Source organism: Colias philodice, chromosome 13 (genome assembly GCF_061535455.1).
Source record: "Colias philodice isolate Cphi_HAF_F1 chromosome 13, ilColPhil1 Martin Lab GWU primary, whole genome shotgun sequence".
Classification (NCBI taxonomy): Eukaryota; Metazoa; Arthropoda; class Insecta; order Lepidoptera; family Pieridae; genus Colias; species Colias philodice.
Window position 1 is genome coordinate 9,902,989 of NC_143098.1, and position 25,002 is coordinate 9,927,990.

The 25,002-nt window shown below is 33.4% G+C and overlaps 2 protein-coding genes across 3 annotated transcripts in view; one reads left to right on the top strand and one right to left on the bottom strand.

The window, feature by feature from the left end:
• Positions 1 to 19,052, top strand: part of Frl (formin-like protein) — an 80,115-nt gene extending 61,063 nt beyond the window's left edge. Inside the window, exons 7-19 of one of the 2 annotated variants that reach the window (XM_089702747.1) lie at positions 38 to 118; positions 322 to 465; positions 817 to 933; positions 1,501 to 1,629; positions 2,039 to 2,150; positions 2,446 to 2,792; positions 3,601 to 3,802; positions 4,247 to 4,819; positions 5,585 to 5,763; positions 6,672 to 6,773; positions 15,516 to 15,620; positions 16,862 to 16,973; positions 18,838 to 18,973. In XM_089702747.1, the coding sequence (XP_089558873.1) occupies positions 38 to 118; positions 322 to 465; positions 817 to 933; positions 1,501 to 1,629; positions 2,039 to 2,150; positions 2,446 to 2,792; positions 3,601 to 3,802; positions 4,247 to 4,819; positions 5,585 to 5,763; positions 6,672 to 6,773; positions 15,516 to 15,620; positions 16,862 to 16,942 (2,172 nt within the window). In that variant the 3' untranslated portion in view covers positions 16,943 to 16,973; positions 18,838 to 18,973. Of the gene's footprint in view, positions 1 to 37; positions 119 to 321; positions 466 to 816; positions 934 to 1,500; positions 1,630 to 2,038; positions 2,151 to 2,445; positions 2,793 to 3,600; positions 3,803 to 4,246; positions 4,820 to 5,584; positions 5,764 to 6,671; positions 6,774 to 15,515; positions 15,621 to 16,861; positions 16,974 to 18,837 lie in introns of both variants that reach the window. The other variant, XM_089702746.1, reaches the window with a different exon arrangement.
• A 2,985-nt stretch (positions 19,053 to 22,037) lies between these two features.
• On the bottom strand, positions 22,038 to 23,621 carry Ppcdc (phosphopantothenoylcysteine decarboxylase). Its single transcript, XM_089702984.1, has 3 exons — positions 23,265 to 23,621; positions 22,861 to 23,058; positions 22,038 to 22,401 (listed from the first exon to the last, which is right to left on the bottom strand). The coding sequence occupies exons 1-3, from the start codon at positions 23,385 to 23,387 to the stop codon at positions 22,129 to 22,131; spliced, it is 594 nt and encodes a 197-aa protein (XP_089559110.1). The 5' UTR covers positions 23,388 to 23,621; the 3' UTR covers positions 22,038 to 22,128.
• Positions 23,622 to 25,002: the final 1,381 nt, after the last annotated feature.

Below are 25,002 nucleotides of genomic sequence, written 5' to 3' on the forward strand. Positions count from 1 at the left end.
TATTAATATGTCAATTAATATTTGGTTATGTTTTCAGGAGGTGGTCGGCGAGCCGAGACGGTTTCACACTCTGATGGAGTACTTTATGAACTACGATACCTTCCATATTGAATTTATGGTAAATACTAAGTAAATATAGTCTATTGTTGAATTTTAAATATTTTTGTTGTGAAACTTCTTTCGTGGCAATATCGTCACGTCATGGAGTTTATACTGTGTATTTTTTAATCTTGCCAAAGAAGTTTCACTTTTGACACGAGTGCTCGACACAGGAACCTAACCTATTACAAAGTGAATTAAAACTAAATTTTTCACCACCAGGTGGCGTGTATGCAGTTCGTAAACATAATAGTGCACTCTGTAGAAGATATGAACTTTAGAGTGCATCTGCAGTACGAGTTCACGGCGCTCAAGTTGGATGATTATCTGGAGAGATTGCGCATGTGCGAAAGTGAGGATTTGCAGGTAAATATTGTTTACTTAAAACCTACTTAAAATTTAACTTGAATCCAGCCAAAGTAGAATATTTTAACTAAAAAATAATTCTAGCTTTTTGATCGTAGTTTCAGCTGCATAGTCAAATAAAAACCTTTGACTACAGACTTGACAAAAAAAAATTCCCGTTCCAGTGGGATTTCCGGGATAAAAACTACCTTATCCCCATCTCAGGCCTCAAACTGTCTTTGCCTTTGCCTTTTAAACTAACAGTTAAAAAATTTAGTTCCAGAAAATATGGTCAAAAAATTACAAAAAATTATTGGATGGATTCATGCTTTTTTTATATATTTTTTTATAACAATTAATCCCTTTATCCAGGTCCAAATATCAGCATACCTAGACAACGTGTTCGACGTCGCAGCGTTAATGGAAGACAGTGAAACTAAAACTGCAGCACTGGAGAAAGTGAACGAGCTAGAGGATGAATTGGGGCATGTGAGTGGAAACTTATTGTGAAGTAGAGAAATAAGTAAATAGTAGGAGGTCGAAATGGTTGGGAGAAAAGAACAGGATGGTCAGACCATTACACATTTCTGAAGTTAATAGTATTTTTGTACTAAATATTTAATTGTTAAGCTATTGCATAGCTTCTATCGCGGGCCTTGAGCGCGGGAACTGAATCGAGGAATTCCGTAACGAAAAAACCTCACACTCCCCACTCCGATGGGCTCGGAGGTGTGGCTTGAAGGCATAGCATGCAATAGCTTTACCGCGGCAGTCCCCGAGTGCCACACGTCTTTTTTTGTAATAACAATGATCGAATACCTACCTACCTTTCCTTTAGTTATAGCATCACGTGCAGTACGTGCGAACAGCAGGAATGAAAAAAGGGTGTAATATAAACTTTAAAAATTGTGTCAAAAAAAAAACGCACCACAATTAATGGCTTCATAAAATTCATTCTTAAATTATAGTTCCGACAACAAGTAATAGTGGTAATATAATAATCCTGTAAGCTCAATAAATTGAATAAACTTAATATAATAATCTCATCTCTTTCAGGCGCACGAGCGGCTGGCCGCGTTAGAGCGAGATGCAATAGCGAAACTGGCTACACTAGAATCTGAACTGGCGCAAGTGAGACAGGAGAGAGATCAACTGGCTGAGGCCAGACGACAGGTGGTTGAAGAGGTAATTCGTTTTTTTTTATCTATAGTAAAAAAAAAGTTTTGTTAGAGTGAGAAAAAGCTAAAGCAAAGAAATAAAACAAATACTCGGCTAAAACGCCCGTTTTAATTTATTCTTATATCACACTATTACAAAATGCCATAATAATACATCATAAATTTAGAATTTTACATTTACATACAATAAATAACTAGTTCATAAATTGTCTGAAGCAAAACTCTGCCTACCCGTGTATAAAGCAGAGTTTTGTAATAAGCAATACAATAGACCTTGAACATTACTGCCACGCAATAGATGGTCATTTCAATAAATTATAAGCTACTTAGACCATTTAACAGGCGATAATATTAATATTTATAGAAATTTAATGGAATTATGAAGTTTCAAATGTTTTATTTTAAATCGTTTATAGGTGTCAACGTTACGGCGGGCGCAACAGGATTCTCGTAACAGACAATCCATGTTGGAGTCTAAAGTGCAAGAGCTCGAATCGCTCACCAAATCCTTGCCGAGAGGTGCTTCTAGTGAGTATACTAATGTTTTATTATATTGTTGTTAGCTGAAATTTGAAGGAATCAAAAATGATGTGATATAAAAATGATAACAAAATTTAGTTTGTTTATTTATTTTTAAATTATATTGTATAATTAAAGTTTTAGTACGCTGCCAAAATATGATTAACAAAAGCAGGTGTAAATTAAGTATTTGCAAATATATTATTATTGTGCCTACGTACCTATTATAAACAAGGCGAACATAGTTCAAAAAAAGTTTAATTATACACAAATCTATCCATAAAAAAACAACATCAACTTACAGTGGGCGCGATCTCCTCCCACGCGCTGTGCAACGGCACCACAAACGGGCACACGTCCCCCCCTCCCCCTCCCCCGCCGCACGCACACACGCTCCCCCCGCCCACACACGCGCACCTCAACGGCGACGTGCACACGCCCTCCCCTCCCCCTCCCCCCGCGCCGGCCGCCCCGCTCCCTCCCCCTCCCCCTCCCCCGCCGGTGCTGCTCCCTCCCCCCGCGCCGCCCGCCCCGCCCGCGCCCGGCCTCATGCAACCCCCGCACCACACGGACGCAATGACAATCAAGAGGAAGGTGGATACGAAGTATAAGCTGCCGACGTTGAATTGGATCGCGCTCAAGCCGAATCAGGTGAGAATTTTTATCAAATCAATGTTTATTTGCTCGTATATGGTTAATTAAGGGCCGATTTTTCAATGCTTTATTGAAAACTTATTCGTCGAATAATGTATAAAACTACCATTTTAAAAACGTATTCTAATTTCCCGTATTTGACAGTTTACGTGATATTTTAATATTATCGTGTAATACTTTATTTGACGGATAAGTTTTATCCAAGCATTGAAAAATCGGCCCTAAATGTGTTATACACACTATTTTTTATCACATATACTGCCATAGTGATAAAAAATAGTGTGTATATGCTTAGCTGAGTGGGCGTTTCGCACCAATGAACAATGTGTTTACATTCAGAACATTTCGATCGGTAAAAAATAGAGATCTTCATGGTCATGAACTTAAAAAGTTAAAAGGGTCTTTTATTTTGTGATACGTATAAAAAAGATGAATTCTTTTTTAAAAATACATACGGGTAACACATGCAGATGATTGTCGAAGTTTTGTGTTCCTAGTCACATGTAGAATTATTACTTTGAGTATTACTTTGTTTGAGTTTCATTTAAAATTTTGCAAAATAAGTTTCACTTCGGACGCGTGTGCTCGATACACGCCCTTTTTTTGTGTAAAAACTTTTATATTGTTTAATATCCCCAAATGATTTTTTTCACTTAAATTGTTACGTGTCTAGTGTAATTTAGTATAGCAGTGACGCGTTCTGCTTGAAAGTTATATTTCGGATACTCATTGAGTTTCCGAAACGTTAAAACCAAATTGTACCGTAACCATACGCAATTTTACACGTCCATATAAACACCTATAGGTCCGCGGCACGATATTCAACGAATTAGACGAAGAGCGTCCGCGCAGGCGCATAAACTTTGCCGAGTTTGAGGAGAAGTTCCGTATCGGCAGTGCGTGTGCCGCGCCGCTCGCTGCGGACGAGCTTGCGTCTTTCCCCAGCAAGCGATTCCGCAGGGCAGATACTACCTCGCTGTTGGAGCACACGCGTCTGAGGAACATTGGTGAGTGTGGGGCAATAGGAGAAGAGGGGGCAGGGGCACGGGGCAGTGGGGCAGGGCAGGGGCAGTGGGGCAGGGCAGGGGCAGTGGGGCAGACCGAACAAGTTGCGGAAGCACTTCGATGTGTAAGAGCTGCAGCTGCAGCAACAGACAGGCGGGGGGACCAGGTCCACAAAGCTAAATAATTGAGAATATTGTACAGAAGGATGAAAAAAATCAAGATCAATTTTGTGTGCATTTAAATATTGACTTAAAGCAACCAACACCATTTTATGATTCATGACCTTCTTAAACAAAGACCAATATATGACTTTTCAAATAGAAAAGCTATTTATATTGGCCACATTTTAAATAATTGTAAATCCATATTTGGCATCACAGATACCAGTGATTTACGACATAATTATTGTATTTAGAAAGCTTTTAACCCACATTTTAACTTTTCAGCCATCTCGAGAAGAAAACTCGACACGCCAGTCGAAAAAGTAATCGCCGCGATAAACAATCTCGACCTAAAACAACTGCCGCTCGAAAGCGTAGAGATCTTACAACGCATGGTGCCCACAGAAGCTGAACAGAAAGCGTACAAAGAATACGTCGCTGAGAAGAAAAACATCAACCAATTGACCGAAGAAGACAAATTCCTCATGCAATTGGCCAAGGTCGAGAGGATATCCGCAAAGCTGTCCATCATGAGCTATATGGGCAATTTCTTCGATAACATACACTTGATCACGCCGCAAATTCACGCGATAATATCTGGCTCCTCCTCAGTTAAATCGTCCCAGAAACTCCGGAACGTTCTAGAAATTATTTTAGCGTTCGGAAACTACTTGAATAGCAGTAAACGTGGTCCAGCGTATGGATTTAAACTACAGTCCTTAGATACTCTTATGGACACAAAGTCGACGGATAAAAGGGTGTCTCTACTGCATTATATCGTGGCGACGATACGACAGAACTTCCCGGAGTTGTTGAGCTTCGATACCGAATTGTTGTATATCGACAAAGCTGCGCAAGGTGAGTTTAAATAGTCATTGTAATTATTGTTGTTAGTTATATTCTATGCCACTTTTCTTTTAATAAAACACTAGTTGCAGTGAAATCGCGGGCAGAAAGCCTGTTAACTAATACATTGTGTATAAATTTATTAGTAACTCGTTATTTAATAGAAAACAATGTGCAAACCAAATTTATAAAATTTTTGGTAGTTTTAAATTATGCATAATACATGTGGTGTGCTACAAGGAAGTATGTTGGGACCTTTACTATTTTTACTTTATATTAATGATTCACTTGACATTCACTTGTAATTGGAATTGAATTGAAATTGTATTAGGTGATAGTATTTTAATGAAGTGATTCAATATTTTAATGCTATTAATCAATTGGCGATATGTGATGGACATTTAAAATTTTAACATTTCGGAATTTCAATTCATGAAAGTTCTATTTAATTTAAATTTTTGGGTGTTCTTTTAAAAAAAATTATGTAATTATGTTTTTGAATTTGAATTTGTGTGCGTGTATGTGTAAGAGAGAGAGATAGAGATTTGGACATTGACACATTGTGGCTAACTTTTGCCGTCATTTTTTCTTTTCCAGATTTTGATTGTTATTTTCTGTCACAACCGCACAAGTCTAAGTGACTGAAATTTGAGTTCTGTGTCTCTCATATATACTGGACATTGGCGAAGTCCCTTTATATTGGGTGGAGCCATGAATTAAGAGAAGAAGAAGAAGATTGTTATTTTCTCCTGACTAATTGCCTAATAATTATTCCAGTGTCGCTAGAGAACGTGTTGGCCGATGTGGCCGAGTTAGAGCGGGGTATGGAGGCCGCTCGACGCGAGAGTGAGGCCCGCGACGCGCACCGCTCGGCGCACGCGCACGTGCTGCGCGACTTCATCGCCAACGCACATGACAAGCTGCGTCGGTTGCGGCACGAGACCAAGCACGCGCAGGTGGGTGGGGGGGGGGGTGTGTACAAGTGGAGGAGGTGAATGTGAATGGTGGGTGATGGTGAAGGGGGGGTGAAAGTGAAGATGGAGTGGGGGGTGAAAGTTAAAGGGGGCGAACGCAACAGACATGACATTCACGAACGCAACAGACATGACACTCGCGAACGTAACAGATATGACATTCGCGAACGCAACAGACATGACATTCGCGAACGCAACAGACATCACATTCGCGAACGCAACAGACATGACACTCGCGAACGTAACAGATATGACATTCGCGAACGCAACAGACATGACATTCGCGAACGCAACAGACATCACATTCGCGAACGCAACAGACATGACACTCGCGAACGTAACAGATATGACATTCGCGAACGCAACAGACATGACACTCGCGAACGTAACAGATATGACATTCGCGAACGCAACAGACATGACATTACAAAATAGGAACCGGGAGTGATATAACGCGGGGGCAAGGACAAAGTGTGTTTTTTTACTTTGAAATTTTAGTGTCATATATTCAATATGACTTATCCTTTAATTACGCAGGCAAAATGACGGGTGGACACTGGACAGCCTGTTAACTAATATAATGTTTATAAATTAATTAGGAACTTGTTATCTTATAGAAAACAACGTGCAAACCAAATTAATTAAATTTTTGGCATTTTGCATAATATATGAATTATGAGGTGTGCTACAAGGAAGTATGTTGGGACCTTTTCTATTTATACTTTATATTAATGATCCACTTGACATTCACGTGTTATTGGAATCGAATTAAAATTGTATTAGGTGATAGTATTTTTACTATCTATTACTTGAAATTTTATTGTCCTGACACACTAAAAGTTCTCACCTGAATGTTTCATCGTTGTAATAATATAATGTAATGTTTCCAGGACTCGTTCGCATCGTGCGTGGAGTACTTCGGCGAAGCGCCGCGCGGCTGCGACGCTAATACGTTCTTCTCTCTGCTTGTACGGTTTACGAGAGCTTTTAAGGTATGTACTACTAAATAATTACATACATATATTATGTCAATAATTTTTTACAGTGAACTATTAAGGTTGATGTTCCGACCGTCCCTCCATACATTTTTGATTACCTCTAAACACTTAACACAGACACTATTTCTTTAAAACTAATCATTTTATCACTTCTCTATAATGAAATGTGTGCGCGTTCGACCTTTTTAATCAATAATTTACAATATTTACTTAGAAAAACAACAGTAAAATACCGGAAAAATTTGACACTTCTACAGTAGTGTGCGTGACTTTTGCCAAGCGAAACACGACATAAAGCACGACATCTAGCGCATAGACTATATACTTATTACAGATCTAGCGCGTCAATGTCTAAACGAAAGGCGATGTTTAGACATTGACGCGCTAGATGTCGTGCATTCGCGTTCGTTATCTTATGCATAATGAGCATAATTCTAATAAATCAAAGTTCTGTGTAAAAATTGAGTAATTTCATTTCCAATCGTTCAAAGAAAATAACAATAAAATAAAATAAAACTAATGACCTTAGAAACTATGTTTTTTTTTATTTATTACTCATTATTGTTCGTCCGTCGTAGGTCTGTAAACTGTATTGTACACTGAAGGTAAATGGTACTGTAGGTACTTTAGTTCGGCGTCGTCGCTCGTCGGCTTGATATAAAATTACATTCTTGATTTCATTGACACGCGCTATGATTTGCGCGCGGAATTTCTTGTGTTGTGAATTTATTTTTGTATGCTATGCATTTTAATTGATTCAAATTGCAATGTTTCTCTAGTATGCATTTGAGACTATATTGTAAATTGTAATAATTGATCGTGGGTATAGTAATTAATTATTCTAATAACGCAATTAGTAATATATGTATTTTCGGTGGGATTCAAAACAAAAAATTGGCCCGTGATTTTTATGAAATTTCACCACATTGCAAATCACATCAATCATAGTTCATACACATGTATGACGAAAGTGATTAGTATTGTGGCTAACATTGACTCATCAGTTCATCACTGAAACCAGTGATAAATCAGTACCTATATCATATTGTGTTTGAATATTTTTAAACAATGATATAAGTATACAATTATTATAAATCGGTAAACTATCAAAGTAATCACAAACTTGCAAACATTGGTAAAATGTCCAGTAGTTTATGAGCCTATTCATTACAATCAAACAAACAAACAAAGTTTTCCTCTTTATAATATTAGTGTAGACAAACACTATGAATACGATCACGAATGCAAATTCGGGGATTTTCTAATTATTGCTAAATAATAATTGAATTCGTTTTGAAATACTCTATAATTTTTAGTGTATAAATAGACATTTATAATGTGGTGCTCATTTTTTTTGTACTGCTAACGCTATTGTAGGTACCTATTTTCGTTGTTTTATTTCAAGTGAACACGGCCATACAATTTTGTCACGAGCCGCCTATGATTGTAGGTACTTTTGTTAGGCTCCTTCGTCGTCCGCGTCGGCTCGAAAGTTCTTGATTTCATTGTCACGCGCTATGATTTGCGCGCGGATTTTCTTGTGTTGTGAATTTATTTTTGTATTATTATTATTTTTTATTTTTTTTTTTATTTTATTGATTCAAATAAAATATTTCACTAGTATGCATTTGAGACTATATTGTATTATGTATAATTTATCGTAGGTATAGTTATTCTTATAACGCAGTTATATTTTCGGTGGGACAATTTGACCCGTGATTTTTCTGAAATATCACCACGTTGCAAATCACATCAATCATACACACGTATGACGAAAGTATAGTGGCTATAATTGACTCATCAGTTCATCACTGAAACCAGTGATAAATCAGTAGGTATATCATATTTTATTGTGTTTGAATATTTTTTAAACAACGATATATACAATATTATTATAAATCGGTAAACTACCAAAGTACTTCCGAATTTTCAGACAGACAAACAAGTAGTTTGAACACGCAGTTTTCTTATACTAGTAGCAAAAATCAAAACCATAATATTATGTTTACCTACTATATTTTACTAAAAGTCGAGTGCGTCGAAATCGTAAATAATAATATGTTTTTCACCTTCCTGGTTATTTTCCCATAGTAAATAGTGTTTTAGGTTTGTTGTTGTAGGTAGGAATAATAATAATTATTCTTACATGTTGGTTATGAAATGTATATTGAAATAATTTACTTTTACAAATCATTAGTGATATTAGTTTTGAGTGAAAATGCTTGGATCAGCATAATATTATATGGTACTTCAAATACATGTTTTGATAAAAAAAACAATAGTGTAATAAAATAAAACTGCGTTTTATTGTAATCAATGTTGACAATTTTAAATTCCAAAATTATTGATCAATAAAATAGTTTACACCAACAAATATAACTTTTATTTTTATAACAATCGTTCATAATATAAACCGTAGCAGGTGGCGTTTTGAAGTTCTGTCTACTCATACAGAAAAATGGAAAACTTGTTTTTTTTGTAAACAATTTATTACTCATGTTGTTTGGCAACTCGAAGCGTGGTCGTCCGTCGTAGGTACTTTTGTTCGGCGTCGCGTCGTCGCTCGTCCCCGTCGGCTTGATATAAAACATTCTTGATTTCATTGACACGCGCTATGATTTGCGCGCGGAATTTCTTGTGTTGTGAATTTATTTTTGTATGCTATGCATTTTAATTGAATCAAATTGCAATATTTCTCTAGTATGCATTTGAGACTATATTGTAATAATTGATCGTGGGTAGGTATAGTAATTAATTATTCTAATAACGCAATTATATTTTCGGTGGGATTCAAAACAAAAAATTGGCCCGTGATTTTTATGAAATTTCACCACATTGCAAATTATATATTATACAATTACAATTACAATTATTATAAATCGGTAAACTATCAAAGTAATTACAAACTTGCAAAATATGCTTTTCCGAATTTTCAGACAGACACACAATTTTATTAGTTTGTTTTAGCAAAGTAGGTACCTATACCTATACGCTTACGTCGCGCGTCGCGTCGTCGAAAACGGTGCGCCCAGAAACAAACATACCTAATTCAGTTACAAATTACAATCCTTTTTTTGTTCCGTAATTTATTGTATTTATTCTAATACGATTTTTTTTATTCGTCGGCCAGTTCTACTAGGTATAAAAAGATAAAATTGAAATATAATTATTGTAGCGACAGCCATATTATGTTACTATGTTTTCGTAAATATGTTTTTCACCTTCCTGGTTATTTTCACATAATCTTATTCTTATATATAAAAATGAATCGCAAAATGTGTTGGTAAGCGCATAACTCGAGAACGGCTGAACCGATTTCGATCATTCTTTTTTTATTATATTCCTTGAAGTACGAGGATGGTTTTTATGTAGAGAAAACGTAAATATTATGTACCACGGGCGAAGCCGGGGCGGACCGCTAGTATATATATATAAATGAATCGCAAAATGTGTTGGTAAGCGCATAACTCGAGAACGGCTGAACCGATTTCGATAATTCTTTTTTTATTATATTCCTTGAAGTACGAGGATGGTTCTTATGTAGAGAAAACGTAAACATGTACCACGGGCGAAGCCGGGGCGGACCGCTAGTCTTATATATAAAAATGAATCGCAAAATGTGTTGGTAAGCGCATAACTCGAGAACGGCTGAACCGATTTCGATAATTCTTTTTTTATTATATCCCTTGAAGTACGAGGATGGTTCTTATAGCTAGAGAGCTAGTTAGTTTAGTTTTAGTGCAGTGGCAGTGTAAATGTTGTTGTTGAGGTTATGTAAATTTAACACTTTAGTTAACTACCAAGATATAAAGAAATGAGGATAGGACACAATAACTATTGGTTGAGGTATTTATAAACTCATAATATACTTTTAAAAAAATCACGTTTTAATAAATTTCTAGAATTAAATTAGAACAGCTGATTCAAAATAGCCTAAAAAATCTTAATAATAATAATTACGCTTCACAGCAAGAAGAAATGTACCATATGTACCCGCACAAAGTCGATATTGTGTTGCCTACCGTTCGACTCAATGGCTAGGGTTGTAACTACCTTTAATAATTATTACCAAACTAATAAACCGAGTGATGCGAAATAACCATAATTCTTTTAGAGTTTGATAAAATGATCAGGCAGGTATTTTCTTTAATCCTCTGAATTCTCGGTTACTAAATTGTATCGTTGAAATTATTCTTAATCGCGTAAATTTAATAAATAATCATATGGAAAACACTTTTCATTTGTTTTTTTACTTTCACGCCCAACTACTATACAATAATTACGTTGTTTCGGTATTTTGACGAGAAAACGCAGGAAACATCCGTTGTATCATTTTAGATAGATTGTATATTTTGTATCTGTAGAATTGAAATCAAAGCTATGTATATGTTGTCTCCATTCTTTTCTTATCGGATTGTTGATCCCAATGCGAATGCGTCACTTAAATTTTATAAAAGACAATTAAGAACATCAAAAATAAATTGATACGTAAATATGTCACAGTGCAATATATTATGTAATTAATAATAATTATATATTTATGAAAAAATAATTACATCAGATTTAATAATAGCAATTGTTTTGAATGTACATAATATGAATAAATGATTACATCATAATAGTAATAATCACAATTGTTTTATTTCCCATTTGTTGCAACCCTAGCATATTTTCATGTAGCAGCAGAAGTACCTACACTGGCGGCGCGGCGGCATCGTGCGACATCAAAGGCATTGCCTTACTAGGTAAGTTTATAATGACTCATTTCTTTTATTATATAATTTACGTTTTACTTTTACAGAATCCGATTCAATGGATTATGAAGACGAGTCACACAACGCCATACGATAGTGATGATGAATGAACATTTCAATAAATGCATGCGTGTTTTTTTATGTTGTTTTGTAATTGTTAATTGTTTCTTAAATAAAGAAATAAACTAAATATTTAAATGATGATTTGTTATTTGCAACACAACTTTATATTTGAGATTCTTTACAAATGTATATTTAGTTTTGTATCATCAAATTTATAAATTTTATTCCATAGTTTTCAAAATTAAATGTAAATGACCATAAAAACATTAATAAAGTAAATCATTGATGTAAGGTCAGGGAACGTAATACATATATACATCTGACCATGTAGAAGCTAAGTCTTGTTGACTGCTGAAGTCTGTAAAGTTTTGTTGTCTGCTGAAGTCTGTACGCAATGAAAATGTCTGCCGTTTCGAAAATAAGTTTTTAAGACCTAATAAATAAAATATATGAATGGCAGATCTGGTCAAATACTTTCAAAATTGTATTTTTTTCAGCACTTTCATAAGTGTCTGCCAGAATGTTATCCGCGTGATAATGGTCTGCCATTGTTATTTTCCGATAGTAATAATAATCTATTTTCAAATATCAAAATGGCAGACGTGGTCAAATGGTTTCAAAGTTCGCCAAAAATTTCCACCTGTCTTACCTAAGCGCGCGCCCCGTCCACCACTCTGGGCTTAGTGACTCCTCATCTCATGTATAGTAGGTATAGGGGAATCAACACACAAAAATCCAGGTCTGGTCAAATACATACAGGTAGCTTTGCGCTAGCTCTCTAGCTATTACTTCTTATGGAGAGAAAACGTAAACATGTACCACGGGCGAAGCCGGGGCGGACCGCTAGTAAATAATAAAATAATAAATAGTGTATTAGATTTGTTATTGTATCTTGTATACCTACGAATAATTATTCTTACGTCTTGTTGGGAAATGTTCAAATACCTACCTATTGAAATAATTTACTGTTACAAATCATTAGTGTTATTAGTTTTGAGTGAATAGGCATGGATCAGAAATTCAGAATATAATATGCTACTAACTACTCAAATACATACATGTTTACACAACAAACACCACTGACCTCTATAACTATAAGTTATAGAGGTCAGTGACCGTCAGTGACAAACACTATGGATACCTACGCTCGCGAATGCAAATTCGGTGATTTACTAATTATTGATACCTAGTCATTGAATTCGTTTTGAAATAGCCTGTACTTTGTAATTTTTAGTGTTATAGACATTTATAAAATGTGGTGCTCATTTTTTTTTGTAATAAATTATCCTGCTACGCTATTGTATTTTCGTTGTTTTATTTCAAGTGAACACCCATACAATTTTGTCACGAGCCGCCTCTGGCCTCTGGGTGAAATCAACCAGTCAAATGATTTTTGTTCTAATTGTATTTTGGTAGTAGTTTGTTTAGAATTTACATTACCATTGTTTAATTTTTATTTTGTATTTGCAGTAAAATAAAAAGATGAAAAACTTCATTAGGTATATTGTACGACACCTCACTCTGAATCGCGCTAGCGAAATTTTTTCGTTACAGAGCACATATACAACTTTCGGACAATCTTCATTGAGGCCGGCCGGCAAATCGAGTATGTCGAAAAACTTCACTTATTCGATGGAGGTATTCTACCTTCCTTCCTCCACAGTTGTGGGACCCCGACGTGCATTGAACACGCAGCTTTCTGATACTAGTAGCTAAAATCAAAACCACAGATATGTCTGTGATCAAAACCATAATAATATTTTTACCTATTATTTTACTAAAAGTCGAGTGCATCGAAATCGTAAATATGTTTTTCACCTTCCTGGTTTTTTTTCCATAGTAAATAGTGTTTTTGATTTGTTGTTGTATGAATAATTATTCTTACTTGTTGGTTATGAAATGTATATTGAAATAATTTACTTTTACAAATCATTAGTGATATTAGTTTTGAGTGAAAATGCTTGGATCAGCATAATATCATATTTGCTACTTCAAATACATGTTTTGATAAAAAAAAAACAATAGTGTAATGTAGGTAATAAAATAAAACTGCGTTTTATTGTAGGTAATCAATTTTGACATTATTTATTTCCCAAAATTACAATAAAATAGTTTACGCCAACAAATATAACTTTTATTTTTATAACAATCCTACTTCCTACTAATGCGAAAGTTTGTGAGGATGTGTATGTGTGTGTTTCACGCAAATACTACTGAACCGATTACAATGAAATTTAGCACACATATAGAACGTAACTTGGACACATTGAATAGGTTTTATCCCGGAAACCCCACGGGAACGGGAACTATACGGGTTTTTTTTTGAAAATGCGGGCGGAAAGCTAATCGTTCATAATAATATAAACCGTAGCAGGTGGCGTTTTGAAGTTTTGTCTACCCATACAGAAAAATGAAAACCACAGGAGATTGCCCAAGTGACTATGGCACTTGGTATCGCAATCAAACTTATTGTGTCAAGATGAAATATAGCTCAATTTAAAGCTTGATGTTAGTACTTTTAGATATGATTAAAGTTTTTATGTAAATAAGCCGCAGTTCGCGACAATAAAAATAAAACAATAGTTTTATTCAACACTTCAAAAAACTACTTAATAGAGTTTAAACTAACGATGAACGTTAAGTTTTACATTTATTACATAGGTAATATTTTAATTTACAAGACAAATGTGAAAAGTAAATCGTAATTTAAACATTATTTCAAAATAACATCGAACAATGCGTCGAACACATTCATTTGACATTTCAAATAGAAACTATGACATATGACGTTTGCAAGAGAGATAGATATAGGTATGTGTCAAAACAAAACTTTTACTTTTATTTCTATTTATTCGGTATAATTACAACTTAATAGTGATAAATATGATCATTATAAATACAAATAGGAATTAACAATATCACGAACACGTGACACAACTAGTATTTTACCGATTCCATACGTAGTCATACATGTTTCAAAAGAAAAACTTTTACTTTTACTATTATTTCAATTTATCCGGTTTAATTAAGACTTAATATTGATACATATGATCATTATAAATACAAATAGGAATTAACAATATAACGAATACGTGGCACAACTAAAATTTTACCGATACCACCCGTGGTCATTCTCCTTTGTGGGTCATTTGTAACAGGATGGCGGTTCTACAGCGAAAAAAGAAAAATGATGGTCAGAACGCTGATACCGGATACCTTAAGATACTGTAATATAAAATATTACTAGATTAGATAAAATATTATAGGTAGTATCTTCACCGTGTGTGACGCGCTTTACATTCACGCCATCTAGAGTTAAATCTTTATCATTTTTGTATACGTCTGTGTGTGTAAACGACCCTGTATGCAATGACAGATGTTAAAACGCATAATTTTACCGAATTGGGTGGATTTTAAGGCAATGATATAACATATTTCAATAAAATATAATATTCAGTAACCGCCATGACTATTCCTAGGTTTGATGACTATTCCAATTACGCAAAAACTCAAATAAACTAGAAATGTAGAATTCAGCGCCATCTAGCGGGATATTGGCTGGGAACAGATCGTAGCAATCACCTTAAAACAAAATTGCTTGCCACATGGCCTGGCCCTGACTAGAATAAAAAACAAAAAATATTTCGTCACTCGCAATAATATAGCATTTTAGTTGTTGTAAAACTAGCTAAAACTAAATTTCAAGCTTTTTGTTTCAAGTAAAAGTTCAAAGACTATAAAAGCGGTGCTTTAATATGCTAAACACATGAATATAAATCAGACGAAGATGTCACATTTCATAATTTTTTAAGGTGTACTTTTTTTCTACGATAATCTCGTTCCACCATATTTTCCTTCACAAATTGGAGCAATATTATCATTGACAATGTGTTTATATGTTTATTTATTCGATTTCCAGCAAGCAGATGCGGAAAACGAGCAACGCCGCAGGCTCGAGCAAGCTGCCCAATTGGCAGACAGCGCCGACACCAATAAGAATAAGATTGTGCAGAAAAAACAACAGGTAATGTATATTATTATATTTTATACTATATGTTGTGTATGTGTGTATGTATGTGTTTTTGGTTTGTCTATGTGGTAGTGTGTGATTTTTGATTTTGATTCTACTTTATAGGAAATATAAGTGTAATTTTATTTTAAAGTATCGACTTGGAAGATGGTTCTTTTGGGAAGGAAAAATGAGATAGAGCATTTTTTTTTCTTTTGGAAAATTATCAATTTTTTTGACTTACATAAACAAGTTAATGTTTAATCATCCATCTATTACTAATTATTTTATTTTATTGAACTTGTGCGAAAAAAAAACTTTTTTTTTTTTTCAATATGTATCGAGAAGATCTGGTATCAAATAGTTTATACATATATTTTAAGCATTTTACTTCAAATAATGATTCTCGCTTATTTAGACTGTGTGATGCTTCTCTGGTGAATGGAGTTCGTGCGTTTTTGGTATTTTGCATTTTATTTTTATCATCTGTAGATTTAGTATTTTAATCTGTATATTTTTATATGGCAATGTTTACATTTATATACTTGTAAAAAATATTGTAAGTGTTGCCAAGTTTTGACTACTAATGATATGAGGATATCAAATACTGTATTTTGAAAATTATAAAAAAAATACAAATTTCAAATAATGTTGCCTTGTACTCAGGCTTTTTATTCTGTTCATAAAATTTCACTTAATGGTTATGGTTTATTTTCTTATACGAAATTGCTTAAGAAAGAGAAAGCTTAATGTATTTGATTTCCTTAAAATAAACTTTTGTTGTCATCTTGAATTTGAGTGATTTCATTGATGCATTAGTACGGTGACGGTCATGTGTAAATATGTCAGCATTCTAGTACAAATACACTAATTAAGTTTATTTATTAACTTTAACCTAACTGCAATTTAATTTGAAGTACTTTCACAACTTTGAAGAGATCAATTACATTTCCAAATTTTGAAGTTATCACAGCTAAAGCAATTGAAAAGATTTGATTCATAAAAGATGCAAATCTTATGTTCTCTTGTTGAAAATACATTATGGGATCAAATTTCTTTACAGAATTTTTAAAATTCTGAGCAATAGTGGGCAATAGACAAATTTGCACTAATTCTGAAGTTTTTTTTGCATTTATCTATGCTTTGCAGTTGGGTTCATAACATTATATACACATACACATTTGACACACCACATAGTGTTGCCATATTTACACGGCAATCACGCGGTGATGGTAACACCATGTTAATTCTCACAGAGGTTTAACTACGCGGCGGTGAGCGCTGGGCTCTTGCAGCAACACTTGTCTCAGTTGAGACACAGCCTAGACTCAGTCTAGTTTTGGTCTAGATAATGATCTAGATATTGACGTAAGTCGATGTTACGGGCCCTTTCACTGTGTGTGCGTGTACTAACTTTTAAATTTTAATATTGGGCGGTTTTGATTGTGATTTTTAATTGGTGTGTGAGATGTATTTTTTGTAATTCCCTTTTTGTTATAGATTTTAATGATTTGTAGTTTTTTCCTATCGATGTTAGTTTGTTTCGTAATATCTTATGATTATGTCACAAATACAACGCAACGGTGAAATTTACAATATCCAATAATCTGTTTTATGATATAGTTAAATTAAAACAGTAAAGATAAAACATTTTCCTGAAGCCTGTTGTAGGATTGCTTTTCCAAATTCTATTTTTTTAACAATTATAATGTCTTAAAAAATAGAATATATTCCTGGGTCAGTTTATAATACGCCTCGAATCCAGTAAAAGTAAATTGATATTAATGATTTGGATACGAATATTTCCACAATGGGTAGAATAGAAACTGGGATAAATATCAACACCAATTAAATCGTGACTAAAAACGAAGCATGTTCTGAGCACAATCAATGGGAGTTTTGCTTTTATCATAACTTCACGCGGTTCGAGCATGCACACAAACCCTTATGTGGTAGAATAACTTATTGTCATCCATACATAATCATTGTCACGTTAGGCGTCGATTGATGAACATAAGAAATGCTAATAGAAGATGTCTGATCGAGCTCTTATAGAACAGCAGTCAGACTTCCACTAGTTCCTTGCATAGAAATACAATATAAAGATTGCGTTTATTACGTCCCTAATGTCAGATAGGGTATTGCGTTCTTCCATCTACGCTGCTTTCCATACGTTAGAATGGTCAATCGTATGGAAAGCAGCTGTATTGACTTTTCCTTTACCTCTAGAATAATAATTCTAGAGGCCGAAAGTGACAAGTAATTCAAGATTGGGCTATTATTTTCGTACACCTTTCTCGTACAACTTTGTCTTTTAATATTTTACCCTAGAGTGGAGACGATATATTCCAGGTATTAAGAGCAACGAATACATTTTCTGCACTACAAAGTCATTCAATTTCAAGATGACTAATCACACGAATCTATTGAATCGACTTGGTTTTCTAATAGCTGTTTTATTATCTTATTCCCTAGGCTGCACTTTGCATGGAAATACATTACACAGGGCATGTTGTTTTTACTATTTTTGTAAAAGGCTAGTGTGGTTTTGTATATCGTAATCTGTGTGGTATATCTTGTATATTATGATTTTTTTTTCACAAAGTATTCAAGTAGATATATCTTGCAATTGAACATGTATATTGTAAGCTAGATTTGGAGTTAGAGAGCTAGAGAGAGCCAGTTTTTGCACTTTGTAGCTAATGGCTTACATAGTGGGTCTTGTATACATTTCGCAGGAAATATTATAATCTGCAAACTGCAACTGCAACTGTGTGGATAGATTTTGATATATAGATAGATAGACAGAGAATTTAGAACAAAGGCTAATAAATTAGCATAAGACTGCGTATGATTTGATGGCAAATATTATTGCATGGAGTTACTGCTTCTATCATCTTTTCATCAATTTTTTTTAATAATATTCAAATATTTTTATTCAATTATAATACTTTCTTGTACCAATATAGTGATAATAAATATCAGAGCGACTATAAATATTATACTAAGTATATAATATTATATAAATAACTTTCCAAGTAAAGATTATTGTTGAGCATCTTACAAATTTAAAATTTCTTTTCTTTCTGTTTGTTAACACACTTTTACTGTTGGTTGACTGGAGGGATTTCTTAAAAATGAAAAAAATGACCTTGTATAATTTTATATATAAGTTATATCAAATACTGTGCAAATACTGGCACCTCTTCTAATAAATGAATATTATCTCCAGGAGGCTGTAATAAACGAGTTGAAAACAAAGTCGCAAACGGTCGGCGAGAAGAAGCTGCTTCACCAGGACGAAGTCTACAACGGTGCATTAGAAGACATACTACACGGGTTAAGAAGTGAACCCTACCGTCGTGCGGACGCAGTGCGACGTTCTCAAAGACGTCGCATCACAAGCCATCGCCTCTCTAAAGGTCTAGATGACCTGGACCTCTGATACGAAACTCCCCCAAGTGGGGACTTCCAGAACGTTCTGGAACATTCGAGCGGAAACACGCTGGACTCGTACGTGGAAAAAGGAAACTCAACCTTCTCCAGTCAGAATAAGACGGATTGTCGTGGTAAAGATTTCTCGGTTAGAGATGCGGTCAATAATATAGATCGCAAGTGCGGAGTGACGAAACGCCGCAAGGATCTAGAGATGGTGCACAAGAAACCGATCGCGATATACAATATAGAGGACAATATCGACTTCTGCGATTTCACAGGCAGGAAACCGAAATGCTCGACATACAGAGTGGCACCTGTTGACCATCAAGTGGAAGAAAGGTGTGAACTCATTAAATCTACATACGACGCCATTTCTAAGTACACGCGCGCCATGTTCGATAAACAGAATGAAACCGTCGTGTGAGTGCCTAGTTTTTTTTATCTGTTGCCTTCAGGGTAGTATTGCACATCGATCACGTGTGTTTTTGATATATTGTGAATTTTTATATTTATGATAACGGTTTTAGAATAAGGACTGTAATTTATATACATACATCGAACCTATTAACTCGCTATAGACTCGGAACGTGAACAATACGCAATGCTCCACTAAAGTAAGGACAAGACAGTTTGTTACGCCCACAATTCATTCCACGCTAAAGCAATATTTTGCTATGTGAATATACACTTTTTGACTTTATACATTGTAATAATCGGGTTTTTGTAGCCGACATTTTACTGGAGCGAATCAGATGGTATAAAGGTTTTGACATGCTACGCTTGGGAGGTCAGGTTCTAAAGATAATATGCCTTATAATGTTGTATTTAAAGTTCAAATTTGATCTTACTATATGGCCTTCGGTAGATTATAATTGCATTTATGTGATAACAGTAAAAACTAAATTTTACAGCAATATTTGTATTTTAAGATAATATTCGCAAGACCAAATTAAAGAAAATGACGAAGCAATCGTATCTGGGCCTGATTTTCCCCAACTCCTATGGCTTATAGTCTGGCTAGATATTATTGGCTTTTATACGCACAGTTTTTAAATAAATATTTTGTAGCGTCATGTAATTTTTACACGTTTGTATCGATGTAACGTACAGTATGTATAAAGGTTTTTAATATATGATATTATTAATGTAGGTTTATTAATAATAATAATTAATCGAGAAAGTTGATACTGTGATGCGCGCGAACGATTTTTTGTGCATTTACATTAAGCATTTTGTACCTTATATTATTAGTGATAGAAATATTTCCATTTTTACACTGGTAACACTGAGACGGGTTTGATGGTTTTTAAAAGCGGTTGACTGATATATTGAAGTGAAAGATATTTTTAAATATATACTAATGACTATGAATTTGAACAGACTACTACAGTAAGAAAAAAGAATTGCTTTTTTATAGAATTTTTTGTCGTATAATTCACGCACAAATTTAAAGTTAATGTCCACATATACCAGTACTGATTCTTCATTCATTATATGTTACTGATACTTCATTTATTATATGTTATTCTCACTTCAATATGGCGGCCAACCGCGAAGGACAAACACATGACATTTAGTTGTTGCACTTTAAATTTTAATGACGTAATTTATTATATGTTTAAACAAAATTGGGATTGCTGAATGGAACTGATCTGATTAGTGTTATTCATTTTTCCGATATTTTTTTTGTAAATAATTTTATTCGCATAGCAACACCGACACAAATATCACGCGAAGAATGTAAATATTGTATTTTTATATATCACTCAAGAAACTTGGGATTGAGACACACGATATTATCTATTAGTTTATGTATCTAGTATACAATTTGTGTCGGTGTCGCCATGCCCTTACGATAAGTTAATATTATTTAATGGAGAATTAAAATAATATATTGTTTCGAGTTTTGCACAGTTGTAATAGTGCAAGAACACATTATATCTTACTTTTTTACGCCCAGTGATTAAATTTTACGTGTCATATTTCATTTATAGTATTTTTTAACGATACATATTTGAATTTATTCTTTACTTTATTAAAAATACAGAATACAATTAGAATTTTCTTTTTCACAAAAAAAAAAAATGAAAGAATAAGTAATAAATAATATAAAAAAGGCAAGAGATAATGTGTTCTCGTCCTAAATTAGGTGCTTTCCGCACGTTATTGAGTAGTTCTATTATTAATTTTATATAAATTTAAGTCGTTTTTGAAATGTTGGTTCTGTATATGACAGGGTCGGTTAAAAAACAATAATGCTGATAGCACCAAACGTAGTTTTGAAAAAACTTTAAAATTGATTTCATTGGTTGGTGAATATTGTATCTATAATTACCTACATAAATTTTGATTTATCTTTATTGTAGATTTGGTCTTATTTTATTGATAAACAGACATACAGAAATTTAATCATAAACGACGCCTATCTTATTAAACATATTTTTTTTATTGTAATTGACAAAATTTACCAAGATTTTCTTATTCACTTAAATTGTATACAAATAACACTTGCCATAATATTAAATCTACAATGAAGGTATTGATTTGCTTTATTAGAGATCGGAATTATCCCTGTACCTTTTGTATGTGATGTATAAATGAGTTTTCTATTCCGCTCATTGCATGTGCGCTAGAGTTAGAACAGTATTCAGTGATGCAATAAACATTTTACATTATATTGTTTTTTATTTACCTGTCAATTTTGCAATATATTCTATAATATATGAGAAATAATCTATATTAGATGCAAAAAAGATAATATTGAGATAAATAATAAAGATTTGGATGTTTGAATGTCTGTATCACCTGTCTTAATTGGCGAATCATCCTATTTCAAATGTCATCATAGTATTATATTACCTGTGGTTTTACCAAATTTATAAAATGATTTTGACAATAATTAAATTATTACTTCATCAAGCAGAAGCAGTATGATAAAAAGATATAGGTACCTTGACTATAATGAGAAACAAAACATATTAAAACAGTTTTTTTTATTTAACCATTAACCATATAAATATAAAAAAATGCAATAATCATAGAAAAATACAAATGTACAACAATAATAACATTAAAAAATCACTTTTTAGTTTTTAACTTTGTGCAGCTGATCAGCCCTGCTCTTTATTTTCTCGACAATAGTTTCGACTTCAGCCATTGCCCCTACCCCAGTGTCTCCGCACATCAAAAGCTTGCTTATCGGAGGAATTTCTTCATAACCCCATTCTCTTAGAGTTGCTATTTGCTTGGCCGTTATGGGGTGTTCCCACATTCTCGTGTTCATGGCTGGACAAAATAACAATGGTTTTGTCATATCCCATGCTCTAACTGTGCTTGTTAGAATGTTGTCACATATACCCTGTAAATCATATTTTTATTTTACTAAAACCAATTCATAAGAAAATTGAAAGTGTTCCAAACTATATTCCAGACTCTAGATTAATTTTTTAAATCAACATATTTTTTTATAAATTAGTTAACAATTCCTTAATCTACAATATGCAAACAGACTCAATGATATCTAACTATATTATCTACTTCAGACTTTGAAGTTTGAACTACAATGATATCTTCCTACTGTGGAAATGCAAAAAAATAATTATGATAAACTTAATCTCGTAATAAAATGAAATAATCAAATTTACTTGAACAAATAAAAAACATTTAAATTACATAGAATATTACTTAATATTATACAATAATGCAAAGACACATTAAAATTCAGTAGACAGTCGATCATAGAATATCAATAAACACTATTTTAGATTAGATAATAAATCACACATGTACTTTAAAAACAGTTAGGAAATATATTTACCACAGATATCTTAGCCAAAGTATTAGCATCCAGTGGAGCAATAACCATCATGTCTGCTTGTTTTCCCAACTCTATATGTAACACGGGATCTCCTCTCTTTTGCCAAGTCGACCATTCAGACGCATCATCATAAAAATCACTGTTTAATTGTTTCTTATCAAAGAAATGTTTGGCATGCTCAGTTGAGATAATCTGGAGCTGTAAAGTAGGAAATTCATATTATATTAGAAAGAATAAAAAAAAGAGGAAAATGCTTTATCGCGATCGTATTAATTTTTTTTTGTTTTTACTTTTTAACTTACTCATATGAAATCGTCTATCACAAAAATCTAAAGTTAATTATTGTCATGTTATCCAAAGAAGGAAATTATCCTCAATAAAATATGACAAAACTAGAAACTAACCTGAAACTTATAATTTGCATTATTTTCATTTAAGTCCAATAGAGCTTGTTCCAAGACTGGTAGTTTAATAGCAGCAACACTACCTGTTACTCCAATAATAATATTAAACGTATTTTTAGCCATTTGTCAGAAAAAATGCAAAAAGAAGATGACAATAATATCTTTAAACATTAAATGTATAAACAGAGTCTGTCTCGTAGATTGGGTGTTTGAATAAAAGTATTTTACTCCTACAAGGCAATAAAATATGTTTCGGGGCCTGATTTTTCTTTATCAGACGATTAAACAGTTGTTTATTCAAAGTTCAAGTTCAAACTCAAAAGTCACAACAAACAAAAATCAGCTGTGCGTGTGACAAGCTGTCATACCACAGCTAATTATTACTATCGATAATAGAAATAAATATACATAATGATGACATAATGTTAATTTATTTTTTAGTCAACGGCGAGCACGCCACACTTAGATCATTAAGTAATGGATGGAGCACGCTGGCAAATGTTCTAACTAAACTTTCTGCCGATTTTGGTGCGGGGAGGGTAACTCACACTTTGAAAAACAATCACACATTCACAAAAATAATTTGTGTCTTTACAAACTCAAACTAATACAAAATTGGCAGACTAGCATGTTTTTGCACACATACATCGATTACACAGAAAAATCTCTGTACATATACGTAATAATACAATCGCTATAAAGGGATGTAACCATATCGATATTACAAAAATAATAATTTTGTTGAAATTAGAAATAACATTAATATTATATTCATAAAAAATACTACATAGGTCATTTGTAACGTTTTCATCATTATTATATGCATACGAAAAAACAATAAAACGCCATTTTATTTGTATTTGAATATGTATTTATTCAACACATCACATATTATATTCAATAAAATAAATATCGGTACAGAAATTTTTATTGAAGTGAATACTTCTTTAGCGGCGTTGGGTATAAAATCTTAAACTCGCGTCAGGTGACCTGATCGAAAAAGCGTAAGACGGACTTTTTTTTTAGCCCTTATATTCCATGCGTAAGACGGATACCATTCCAAAATATCAAACATGCTGAACGTTAATAATCATGTTTTCACTTCTGCCGGCACTCCCGGAGTGCAACCCGTCTTTTTTTATTTCTGTACCGAGGTGTCGCTACAGATATAATAAAAATTGTAATTCGATTTTTTGTAAATCTGAAATATACGCAATATTAATACATACATATAAACAAATTACATAATAGAAAGGTTACAAGATTAACATTACAAAAAAACGGCTAAGTGCGAGTCGGACTCGCGCACGAAGGGTTCCATACGATTAAAATGTTCTGCCAGTTAAAAGTAGCCGATCGTAAATTTTAATAAATATATACAAGATTTACAAAATAAACATTATACTCCTTTTTATGCAGTTGTGTTAAATTGTAATATAATAAAGATTAATTCTCATCTCATTTCAAATTATACTTAGAAAAATATTTTTTTATCGACGTTCAAGTTAAAAGCAGTCCGTCACTTAGAAAGTCGTAAAAATTTACGACCTTTTAAGCGACGAGTTTTTAAATTCAACTCTATCACTAAGTTCATAAAGATTAAATTTGAATTTCTCTTCAAGATAGTCTCGCTACATCAGTTTATAGTCTCGTGGGGAGTGCGGTTCAATATCGCGTTCTAAATTCAACTTTATCGCTTCGTTCATAAAGATTAAATTTGTATATTTTTTCTTCAAGA

Coding starts and splice junctions, on each gene's coding strand:
- Ppcdc (XM_089702984.1), bottom strand. CDS start 23,387: ATGGCTAAAAATACGTTTAATATTATTATTGGAGTAACAGGTAGTGTT. Junction 23,059..23,264: donor ATGCAAATTATAAGTTTCAG/GTTAGTTTCTAG, acceptor CCTACTTTACAG/CTCCAGATTATCTCAACTGA. Junction 22,402..22,860: donor CTTTGGCTAAGATATCTGTG/GTAAATATATTT, acceptor TATGATTTACAG/GGTATATGTGACAACATTCT.